Here is a 12570-nt window from a genome sequence, read left to right as displayed (position 1 = left end):
CTGCCTTGACAAACCTTTGTGTTGGGATGCTTCTGTTTTGTTAATAGGTTATTTAAGACTTTTGTATCTATGTACATAGGAGATTGGCATATGCGGGCATACCTTATTTTACTGTGCTTCACTTTATTGAGGTTTTCAGATCTTGTTTTTTTACAAATTGAAGGTTTGTGGCAACCCTGTGCCCAGCACGTCACTGGCACCATTTTTCCAACAGCATTTACTCACTTTGTGTTCTGTATCACATTTTGGTGATTCTTAAAATATTTCAAACTTTTTATTTATTATTATATTTGTTATGATGCTCTATGATCAGTGATCTTTGTGTTACTATTGTAAATGTTTTGGGTCACCATGAACCACACCCTTATATACGATGGTGAACTTAATTGATAAATGTGTGTATTCTGACTGCTCCACCTACTGGCCGTACTCTGGTCTCCCTTTCCTCAAGCTTCCCTATTCCCTGAGACTTAATATTGAAATTAGGCCGATTAATAGCCCTATAATGGCCTCTAAGTGTTCCAGTAAAAGGAAGAGTCCCATCTCTCATGTTAAATCAAAAGCTAGAAATGCTTAAGCTCAGTAAGGAAGGCATGTCAAAAGCCGAGATAAGCCAAAAGCTAGGCCTCTTGCACCAAACAACCATGCTATGAATGCAAAGGAAAAGTCCTTGAAGGAAATCAAAAGTGCTATTCTGATAAACACAAGAATTATAAGAAAGCAAAAGAGTCTTATTGCTGATATGAAGAAAGTTTTGGGGCGCCTGGGTGGCTCAGTCGGTTAAACGTCTGACTTCGGCTCAGGTCATGATCTCGCGGTCTGTGAGTTCGAGCCCCGCGTCGGGCTCTGTGCTGACAGCTCAGAGCCTGGAGCCTGTTTCGGATTCTGTGTCTCCCTCTCTCTCTGCCCCTCCCCCGTTCATGCTCTGTCTCTCTCTGTCTCAAAAATAAATAAACTTAAAAAAAAAAAAAAGAAAGTTTTAATGGTCTGAATAGAAAATCAAACCAGCTATAGCATTTCCTTAAGCCAAAGCCTAATCCAAGAGGAAGGCCCTAACTCTCTTCAATTTTGCGAAGGTGAAGAGAGGTGAGGAAGTTGCAGAAGAAAAGTCTGAAGCTAACAGAAGTTGGTTCATGAGGTTTAGGGAAACAAACTGTCTCCATAACATAAAAGTGCAAAGTGATGCAGCAAGTGCGGATGTAGAAGCTGCAGCAAGTTACCCAGAAGACATAGTTAAGATAATTCATGAAGGTTTGTGTTGATTTGCTTCTGTTTTGTTAATAGGTTATTTAACAAGAGATTTTCAATATAGACAAAACATCCTTTTATTAGGAGATGCCATCTAGGACTTCCACAGCTGGAGAGAAGAAGTCAGTGCCTGGCTTCAAAACTTGAAAAGACAGGCTGACTCTCTTGGCTGGTGACTTTAAGTTTAAGTCAGTGCTCATTTACCATTCCAGAAATCCTAGGGTACGGGGGAATTATGCTAAATCTCCTCTGCCTTTGCTCTATAAATGGAACAACAAAGCCTGAATGGTAGCACATCTGTTTACAATGTGGTGTACTGCATATTTTAAGCCCACTGTTGAGACCAACTGCTCAGAAAAATTTTTCCTTCAAAATATTACTGCTCATTGACAACACTTGGTCACCCAAAAGCTCTGATAGAGATGTACAATGAAATGAATGTTGTGTTTGTGCCTGCTAATCCAACATCCATTCTGCAGCCCATGGATCAAGGAGTCATTTTGACTATGAAGTCTTATTATTATTTAAGAAATACATTTCATAAGGCTATAGCTGCTGCAGACAGTGATTCCTCTGATGGATCTGGGCAAAGTAAATTGAAAACGTTCTGGAAGGATTCAGTATTCAAGATGTCCTGAAGAACATTTGTGATTCATGGGAAGAGGTCAAAATCTCAACATGAACAGGACTTTGGAAGAAGTGGATTCCAACTCTCATGGATTACTTTGAGGGATTTAAGACTTAAGTGGAGGGAGTAACTGCAGAAATAGCAAGTTGGTAGAAATAGCAAGAGAACCAGAATTAGAAGTGGAGCTTGAGGATGTGACTGAATTGCTGTAATCTCATGATAAAACTTGAATGGATGAGAAATTACTTTTTTTTTTTTAAAGAGAGAGAGTGTGTATGTGAGTGGGGAAGGGGCAGAGGGAGAAAGAATATCCCAAGCAGACTCCATGCCCAGTGTGGAGCCCAATGTGGGGGTCAGTCTCACAACCCTGGGATCATGACCTGAGCCGAAATCAAGAGTCAGACGCTTAGTTGACTGAGCCACTCAGGAGCCCCAAGAAGTTACTTCTTACGGATGAGCAAAGAATGTGGTTTCTTGAGATGGAATTTACTCCTAGGGAAGATGCTGTGAAGATTGTTGAAATGACGCAAAGGACTTAGAATATTATATAAACTTAGTTGGTAAACCTGTGGCAGGGTTTGAGAGGATGGACTCCAGTTTTGAAAGAAGTTTTACTGTGGGTAAAATTCCGTCAAACAGCATCACATGCTACAGATAAATCGTACATGAAAGAAAGAGTCAATGTATGTAGCAAACTTCATTGTAGTCTTATTTTAAGAAATTGCCACGGCTACCCCAGCCTTCAGCAACCACCACCCGGATGAGTCAGCAGCCATCAACATTGAGGCAAGACCTTCCATCAGCAAAAACATTATGACTCACTGAAAGCTCAGATGATGGTTAACATTCTTAGCAATGAAGTAATTTTGAATTAAGGTATATACATTGTGTTTTTAGACATAATGCTATTGTACACTTAATAGACTACGGTATAGTGTAAGCATAATTTTTATATGCACTGGGAAAGCAAAAAATTCATCTGACTTGCTTTAGTGTAATACTTACTTTATTGTGGTGGTCTGGAATATGTCTGAGGTATGCGTGTACTTTTTCTTTTTTGTAATGTCCTTCTTGACTTTGGGTGTGAATGTTTTGTTGGCAATACAACACAAGTTAGAATGTGTTCCCCCTTTTTCTGTTCTCTGGAAGGGTTTGTTAAAGATTGGAAATATTTTTTCAATTAACCATTTAAGCCAGCAAAGCCTGGATACATTTTATGAGAAGGTTTAATTATGGATTCAGTTACTTTAATATAGATAGGTAATGGAAAGGAAGTAACTGAACACTCTTTAGAGGGCAACACAGATGTAGAAAAACTACATTTGTTTTTAAAGGGGAAAAACTTAAAGTTATGTATTCTTGGTCTCAATGTTTTCTTTCTCTGTAAAAGTATGTAGTGTTCTTGCAGGAAGATTTTTTTTCCTTTGTTCAACAAATATTTATTGGATGCTTAGTATGTGCCAAACACTCTGCAAGGCAGTGAGGATATAATCATAAACAAGTATTGTCCTTGATGCCTTGATGTTATAGTCCTTTGGGGGGAAACATACATTGTTTACTTGTGATTGTATTGAGCCATGTAAAAAAGTAGTGAACATTTGTAATGGCCATTGCTGAAGTTGAGTGAGAGATGCCAAGCAATGTTGAGGGCTCAGCTGAGGCTGGAGATGATAAATTAGTAAAGGCGTCAAACCACATAGCTGAATAATTCTTTTCCAGCCATGCTGTCCTGCAAAGACTTGCATACAAAGAAGGTAAGTGAGTGGATCCAGTCCATATTGGGGGTTTGCAAGACAGATTAAAAGGATGAAGGAATGAGGTCCCTAACATTGTTGGGACACACATACAATTCCCAAGGAGAGTTCTGATTCAGTCTTAGTGTCTGGAAGTCAGGAGATCCTTTCTGTTTCCCCAGATCCTGATTCTGCTAATGATTCTGCTATGCTCGTTTGTTTTGTGGATTTTATGCCAACTCTGGCAAGAGAGGTGGCTGACAGCTGGGCTGTCACTGCAGGTAAGCATCATCCTATAGGTTTGGCACTGTCTGTCTAGATGTGTTTAGCCTAACTTTTGGCTTTCTCCCAGATCTTTGCTCCCTATATGCACCTGAGTGGCATAACTGTGATGGTTATCCTTTCCTGGCCTGTGGCCTTCTACTTGATCCATTTGGAAGAAGAAGGTATGTCATGTGGACGGAACCCTGACTGATTCTTTCAGCTCAGACGTTAGCTTGTATTCTCCACTTAGCAAAATGCAAGCTTGGTAGATAGCCACCACTACACCTCTTGGAAATTCATTTAGCTTGTTACTCGGACGTGCTCTTTCTGGTCGAATTCACAACCATATGTGGCCTGTCAGCATTTCCCTAACCCAAAAGTCTCATAATGAAGAGGGATTCTTCTTCTAGAAAAATAAGAATTTTCTCTATGTTATTACATATTGTCTGATAATGGATTTAGGGTGGGGTGAGAATAGAGGTACATTTTAATTTGACCAGTGATGGTACAAGTCACAGTTCCTTTTGTTTGTATCACATATTACTAGTTTCGGCTAATGAACTTATGATAGGTCCAGATACCCCTGGTTCCATCCTAGTCGTTCAAAGCTGTCTCCTATGAGTCCCTGACACACCTGGGGACTTATAGCAGAAACAGCAATGTCTGCCTCTGCCACTGATTTCCTCTCCATTCTTTTCTTTGCCCTGATATCATGGAAACAAAAGAGAATCACAGCCTTATACTAAATGGTTTTGAAGTTATCTTTCAGCTGAAGTTATCTTTCAGCACCTTTACTAAAAAAAACTAGGTTCTTTTCTGGGCATCTCTCTTTTTACTATTGGTTAAACAAGGAGTGTTTACTTCCTGACTTGTGGAAGGATGCAGGCAAAAGAAAGACTGGCTTGATCCTTTGCCATTGTGTGCTTGTACAAGTGTTTATGAGTAAGTAGTGGATTTTAGGAAATGTGTCTGGGGCAAGATCTTGAAGGGGATAATAATGAACTCTTCTTTTTCATTTCCTAAATTTTAGTTAGAATGAGAAGATACAAGATGATGTATGACAGAGAAACAGCCAAGGGATGTAATATACTCACAAAGTTGAGAGGTTAGAGCTGGAGATATAGATTTACAAGGACTGGAGCATAAGTGGTAACTTAAAAATGTGCAACTTGGTAAAATTTTCAGAAGTCTAAAATAGTAAGTGTTGGGGGAATGGCCAGCGGTAACAGGTCTTGTGGACGGGCTTGGTGGGGGGTGAGGGAGAGAAACAGAAGAGCAAATGCCTAATACTTACTGATTACCTGTTATGACTCATCATTGTACTATCAGTTCTGTGAGGTATGTTTTAGCAAGATAGCCCCATTTTTCAGGATGAAGAAAATGATGACCCAGAGAGGTTAAGCAACATGTCCTTAGTGACGCAATTACAAAATGGTGGAGTCTGGCTTTGAATTCAGATTCACCTAGTGCCCCTTCCACTAATATTGCACAGGCTTAAATATGGGCACTTTAGGCCCATCTTTACAAGCTTCAGGGCTTTCTCAGAACCAGCCAAACTGCTCTTCCTCCTGAGAAGGTATCCCTTAACATTCTCTCTTCATCCTACCTCCTGCACAGTTCATTCCCTTGTAAATGTACAGTTCTAGGATTTCTTTTCTTAATAACAGTGCTTGTATTTGGATATCCCTGTGCCTTCAAATCACTGAAAATTAGTGAGGATGTGACAGAAATGGAGAGTAAATCAGCCAGTCCACAGAGTCTATGAAACCGATAGACTAGCTATTTACTGACTGCTCCTGGGATAGTTAGTTGCTTGGAGATAGTTCTCTATTCCTCTTCTGCTTTCTTCTCACTTCTTCTCTCCTAATTTTTCAGCTCTACAGGTGACTATTGGACTGCCTTTTTTCCTTATCCTTTTATGTCTGTATATTGTGCCATTGGGGATTCATTCTCCCTGCATTCAGGAGGAGGATAAATTGGGACCCAAACCAGACTTCTTTGGACATAGAGGTGCGCCCATGGTAAGTCTGAGAATAGTGAGTAGAGGTATGCATGGGGTGTGTGGATGAGAGAATGGGACCTCAGAACCATAGGAATCCCTGCAGAGGTAAAGGGGTTGGCTCGAAATGACAAGAAAAGGAGTTAATTGTAGAGGTTGGACTTGAACCCAGGCCAGCTAACTTTTGGGTTTTCTCTGCTGTGCCCAGTGACATTGCCTCACATGAGCAGATTGAGTAGAGGAGAATATAAGGCAGGCTTTTTGAAAAAATTACCAAGGGATCCAGACTCAGCTTCCTAAAGCACTTTCATTACTACATTTTCATTACAGCCATAAAGGAATGTTGGGAAGAGAGACTCTAAGGTATAGGGGCTGATGTTCTTTTCTTCCACAGTTGGGGCCTGAGAATACCATGATGTCCTTTGAGAAGGCTGTTGAACAAGGGGCCTATGGGCTGGAGAGTGATGTACAATTAAGGTAGGAAAGCAGGGGCTGGGGTGGGGAGGAGATAAGGCCAGTGCCATAGAAGACAAATAGTATGGCCCAAGATGTAGAGAGGGCAAGCCCTGGGAAGTTTCTCCTGGTGTTCATTTGGCACATATGCACATAGCACACATGCAAACCACTTCTTCCTTATGAACCATACATCTGTACCCCTGCATTCTCAACATAGTCTCATAAATCATATACATGCTATATAGCCTCTGTACATAATTCAAACCGTCCTCATTGCAAAGCATTCTAACAGTTTAACCCTATGCATTCTCTTAGCAACCTTCTTAACATTCCCTGGGAACCTACTATATTCTAGGCTTTCTTCCAAGTGCTAGAAAGAGGCAAATAAGAGGTAGCCATGCCTAAGAGATGTTGCCATCCAGTGAAGGAGACATGGCATATTTACAATAGCCAGAGTATAAAACCATTTGTGGTAAGTTCCTTCCAGAGATGAATAAGTCAAATGCAGTGGAACCTCAGTGGAGGAAAAGGCCACCCACCACCTATGGTATGAAAAAGATCTGTGTCCTCAGAATTGTGTTTGTGTTGTCTTGAGGGGAAAAATATCATTTTACCAATCAGATATGGGGAAAGAAGGTATTCCAGGTAGAGGAAACAGTTTATTCAAAGGCATCTGAATGAGAAATACAAGTTTGTAGATTAGCAAGCTAACCTGTATGGATTCTAAAAGTGATATGTTCTGGGGACAAGAGAGGCTATATGAGGAAGAGGTATGGCTGTAAGGCTCACTAAGGCTGGATCATGGAGATCCCTAAATGTGTAATAGGTAGCTATGGTAGATTTTAGAGGACAGATTACTTTATTGTTTTAGAAAGACTCATCTGGCAGCATATGAGGGAGAGTTGTCAGGGAAAAGGGTAGTAGACTATAACAGTGTCCAAGAGAAAGCAAAAGAAGATGGATCAGAGTAGGGGTGAGGACAAAAAGACATGCTTTGCTGTAGAACCTATGTACCTGGGCAACTGGAAATAGAAAGGCTTCATCTGTACCATGGGTATATTAGATAATGTGGTGTATACAAATTCCCTTTACAGCCTTTCTGTGGAGCAAACAGAAGAGAAATTAACATTCTGTTTCACAGATGAGGAAATGTGGTTTGAACCTAGATTCAAATAAGGGAAGTGTGTTATTAAGGTTGTGAGGCTAGAATGTAAATGATAAAGCCAGAATTAAAACTAGATTTCCTGACCTCTGACTGGCATTCTTAATGTTAAATGACAACTGTTTCATGCAGAATGTTTGACTCGGGGTTAAAAATAGATATTCTACCAGAGCCCCTGGGTTCATTTGTTGAAGTGCCTGGTGGCCCTGGCATAATGTGGTAAAGGTGCTGAGCCAGTGAGCTCCTGGCTTACTGTCTTTCTCTCTTCTATTATTGCTGTGACTTCAACTTTGATGCAGATGATCCTTCCAACGCCTCAGTTTCTTTGCTGGTTGTCTCTGCACCATCCACGTTTATGGTCATACCCTAAAATTTATCATTACCAAAAATTGCATATCAGAGTCCAGTCAGGACACAAATACCACACCAGTAACTTGAACAGTAAAAATGTAATATCAAGAATTACTAGGAAGTAAAATGTGGCTAACTACCAAAAGAGGTGAAAGGGAACCTGAGGGAGTATAGCTACTGGAACTTCTGTTCCAGATAAAATGGAGTAAGCAGATTCTCTATAGTTAAGATTAATTTTTCCAAGAATTACAAAAAAAAAAAAACAAAAAAAAAACTGGACAAAATTCACCTACTTAAAAGTGCACATCCTGCCCACTACTTCCAAGAGCAAGAGACATAAGTGACTTTCCTAACACACAGAAACAGACACAGAGAGCTAGGCAAAATGAGGAGACAGAGGAATATGCCACAAATGAACAGGATAAAACCACAGGAAGAGACCTAAGTGAAACAGATATAAGTAACATGCCTAATAGAGAATTTGAAGTAATGATCGTAAAGATACTCACTGGACTTCAGAAGAGAGTGGAGGTCATCAGTGAGACCCTTAAAACAGAGATAGAAAACATAAAGAACCATTCAGAGGTGAAGAACACAATAAATAAAAATACACTTGATGGAATAAATAACAGGTTGAAAGAAGCGGAGGAATGGCTTAATGACCTAGAAGACAAAGACAGAGTAATGGGAGGTAATCAAGCTGAATGAATGAGAAACAAGAATCATGAAAAGGAGAATAACTTAGGGAACTCAGTGACTCCATCAAGCATAATAACATTCACATTATAGGTTTCCCAGAAGGAGAAGAAAGAGAAGAGGAGAGATAGAAAGTTTATTTGAAGAAATAAGGGCTGAAAACTTCCCCAACCTGGGGAAGGAAACAGCTATCCAGATCCAGGAGGCATAGAGATACCCCAACAAAATCAACCAAAATAAGCCCACACATAGTAATCAAAGTGGTAAAAAGTAATGATAAAGAAAAAGACATAAAAGCAACAAGAGAAAAGACACAAGAGAAACCTTATAAGGCTATGAGCAGATTTTTCATCAAAAACTTTGCAATCCAGAAGGGAGTGGAATGATATATTCAAAGGGGAATAGTCTACAGCCAAAAGTACTCTATGCAGCAAGGCTATCATTCAGAGTAGAAGGAGAGATAAAGAGTTTCTCAGACAAACAAAAACTAAAGGAGTTCATGATCACTATGCCAGCCCTACAAGAAATGTTAAAGGGGACTCTTTGAGTGGAAAGGAAAGACCATTAGAGTTAATAGGAAACACAAAAGCAGTAAAAATAAGTATTTCTGTAAAAATCAGTCAAGGGACTCACAGAACAAAAGGATGTGAAATATTATACCATATACCTAAAACATGCTAGCCTTTAATGTTTGAGAAAAGGAGAAAAGGAGAAAAATGAAGGAGGGTAAAAAGAGTGTTAGTCCTTTAAATTTCCTGGCAGTCACTTTAGCCAGAAAGAGAGGACTTTGCAAGAGTGGGAGTAGGTACAACAATGGCTGCTTGACTTTCTGTCTACCCTTCTGTGTCAAAAAGCAACAGTGACCAGAACACAGATCCCCTATATTTGGATTACAGGATTGTTTTTGCCACTCTGGCTCTCACCAGCTGCTGTTAAAGCTGCCTTTAGAACTATCTACAGTTTTTTGCCATGTGGCTGGAGTGGGGGATTGGTAGTTGATACTGGGCTAAGACCTAAAATTGACCCAAATTAACCCTGATTTAAGTGCAAGCCTTCCTATGGAAGTTGTAAGCTTTTAGTATATTCCAGAGTTCCAAAATAGTTATATTAGACGGAGTCTGCCAGTACAATTGTTGGTAGTTGGTGGAGCTACAGATTCCTGGTGCTTCCTACTCTGCCATTTCCCCAGCAACCTCTTTTCTTTCATTTTTGAAGGATTTTTTTTCAAAAAAATTTTTTGCAGTTTATTTATTTTGAGAGAGACAGACAGACAGACAGACAGAAAGGTGCAGAGAGAGAGTCCCAAGCAAGCTCTGTGCTGTCAGCACAGAGCTAGATGCAGGTCTTGATTTCATGAACCGTGAGATCATGACCGGAGCCGAGATCAAGAATTGGATGCTTAACCAATTGAGGAACCCAGGCACCCTCATTTGGGAGGGAGTAAGGAACCCCAGTAAGACTTGTGACATTGATGGGCTTTCTGAGAACCCTGTCCACCAAGGTGGCTGAGTTCAGCCTATCTCCCTCTTCTTTTCCCCTTCTGCCCGCAGTTATGATCAGGTGCCTTTTCTCATGCATGACAATGACCTGAGAAGAACAACCAATATTAGGAACGTCCAGCCAAATGCCTCCATCACACATTCTAGCTTCTTCCTGTGGAGTTTCCTGTCGACTCTGAACGCAGGCAAATGGTTTGTACAGTCACAGGTAAGACACATTCCCCAGCTCAACAAACCTGTACTGAATCACTCTACTGTACGAAGTCATATGCTTCTCCTAGAAATAAAGACAAGCATACACAAGATTTCATCCCCGTTTGGTAGCAGAACTGTAGCATTGACAGGAGGGCTTTTCCAGAAATGCACCCGGTCTGACTGCTACTTTCTATATTCACTAAAAATTCTGAAGATGAACTTGCCAACTTACTTTTGTCATTTAATTCCTTTTTATCCAAGCATCTCATAAACTTTCAGTGTATCTACATTGTACATAGCATTTTCCTAGGCATTTTGAGTAGCTCACAATTATAGATGAGGCATACTGGGAAACATATTTGGGCTTGACTCCTTTTTATCACTCAATAAATATTTATTGTGTACCTTTTGGGTACTAGGTATGTGGAATACAATGGCGAATAAACACATACTCAGCCCTAATGGAGTTCACAGGCTAGAAGAGACAATTACAGTACACTGTGATAAGTACTAAACTAGAGTCAGATTGCTTAGGAGCACACAAGAGCAACTTCTAATTCAGTCTGAGGGATGGAGTTAGGGGAATCTTGAAGAAGGAGATAAATAGCCTAGTAAAGGTGTGGTAAAATATAAAGCATTGCTGTATACAGTGTAGTTTAAAGACAAGAGTGAATGCTTCCACTGGAGAGAGTTAAAGAATACTTCATGCAAAGGTATCATTTGATCAGAGGAAAGATCATTATTAATGGGAACCATGGGCAATGATGATGATGTGTTTCAGAGATTACAGTATACAGGAACAAGAGTGAAAATGGTGTGCATGTGTGCACGCATGAAAGAGGAAGAGAAAGATAGAGGGAAGGAAAGAGAGAAGGGAGGTAGGGAGGAGATGGGAGATAGATTTGGAGAACAACCTCAGAAAACATGCTGAGAGGAGATTATAGCAGTGCTTAAATAACTATAGAGTTAGAGAGTTTAGAATTATCCTGAGTATTTTAAAGTAGCTAAAATAAAAGGTCAGATTTGCAAATGGTCAAGATCAAACCTGCCTTCTCAAAAATATTAAAGAAAACAAAACAGCTTACAGTTTTCAGCTAATAATATGTCTAGAGGGAATCCATGTAACCTAAGTTATACCAATCAAATATATTCCTTTGAGAATTTGATTTTGAAAATAAACATCTGAGCATGGCAGAGAGCAGGCATTCATATTGCTAGCACCTGTAGCATCAGATATAGTGTGGTATGGAGTCAGCTGTTGTAATAACTCTCTTATCAGGTAATTATAATTAGGAAAGTAAGTCTTAAGGTATTTTTAATTGTGTATTGGGGTAGACTGGAATTTTACTTATATTTGATATTAATCTTGATAATTTACTGGATCCTTTTTCATGTAAAAATGGTGTTAAGTAAAGCATTATGTAAAAATAGACTTACCCATTTCAATTTCATTCTATTAACTAGTGTTAATAGAAGAGATAGCTGAAAATGGATTTGTAATTACTGTATCTTCTCAGAAAACTTGTTCTTATAGGGGTACATAGCCTATAAATACTGTTTCCATCTGTGAAAATAATAAGATTACTCTGATATTCCAGGTTTCTGTGTGTATATAGGCTCTTTGTGTGTCTCATCATACACGAATAAATAGACACATACAAACTAGCGATGTTCCATTAGAATGTATATATTAGAGGGGCGCCTGGGTGGCTCAGTCGGTTAGGCGGCCGACTTCGGCTCAGGTCATGATCTCGCGGTCCGTGAGTTCGAGCCCTGTGTCGGGCTCTGTGCTGACAGCTCAGAGCCTGGAGCCTGTTTCGGATTCTGTGTCTCCCTCTCTCTCACCCTCCCCCGTTCATGCTCTGTCTCTCTCTGTCTCAAAAATAAATAAACGTTAAAAAAAAAATTAAAAAAAAAAGAATGTATATATTAGATTAGTTAGCCATAGTTAATGTTTTGGCAAATGTGTTCCAGATGAAAAGGCTGATACTGTTTCTGATGTATAATGTATGGCTCATAAATTCTTACTTATTTTCAGTGGTAGGGTTGGATATGTTATTGTAATACATTTTTGTGGATTTTTTTTAGGATTGATAGTTTTATTTTAGCATATTTAGGTGGCAGGCTTACACTATTTAGTTATACTATTACTATGGCTACTGGGGAGTATCCTGAAACCTGGAGTTCAAATATGGTTATCTAGGGGGCCTTATTTTTAGATTTAATGGTGATGTTTTCTTTGCTTGCATGCTGTGCAGTCAGGGGTGGTTTAAGTGGTATTGGCATGTGATTTAAAAGGTTTGGATATTTGGATACTTTTTCATAGCAAAGAGATTGGT

General features: G+C 39.6%; 1 protein-coding gene across 4 annotated transcripts in view; it reads left to right on the top strand.

Moving 5' to 3' along the window:
- GDPD4 (glycerophosphodiester phosphodiesterase domain containing 4) overlaps nucleotides 1–12570 on the top strand; it is a 175595-nt gene that overhangs the window by 57165 nt on the left and 105860 nt on the right. For all 4 annotated transcript variants that reach the window (XM_078433077.1, XM_078433076.1, XM_060605547.2 and 1 more), the window contains exons 6-11: nucleotides 3792–3890; nucleotides 3962–4055; nucleotides 4904–4978; nucleotides 5749–5894; nucleotides 6267–6349; nucleotides 10088–10244. In XM_078433077.1, coding sequence (XP_078289203.1) covers nucleotides 3792–3890; nucleotides 3962–4055; nucleotides 4904–4978; nucleotides 5749–5894; nucleotides 6267–6349; nucleotides 10088–10244 — 654 coding nt within the window. The remainder of the gene's footprint in view (nucleotides 1–3791; nucleotides 3891–3961; nucleotides 4056–4903; nucleotides 4979–5748; nucleotides 5895–6266; nucleotides 6350–10087; nucleotides 10245–12570) is intronic.

This window comes from Panthera onca, chromosome D1 (genome assembly GCF_046562875.1).
Source record: "Panthera onca isolate mPanOnc1 chromosome D1, mPanOnc1 haplotype 2, whole genome shotgun sequence".
Lineage (NCBI taxonomy): Eukaryota > Metazoa > Chordata > Mammalia > Carnivora > Felidae > Panthera > Panthera onca.
The sequence above is the reverse complement of the archived record's forward strand: the minus strand, read 5'-3'. Positions and strand labels throughout refer to the sequence as shown.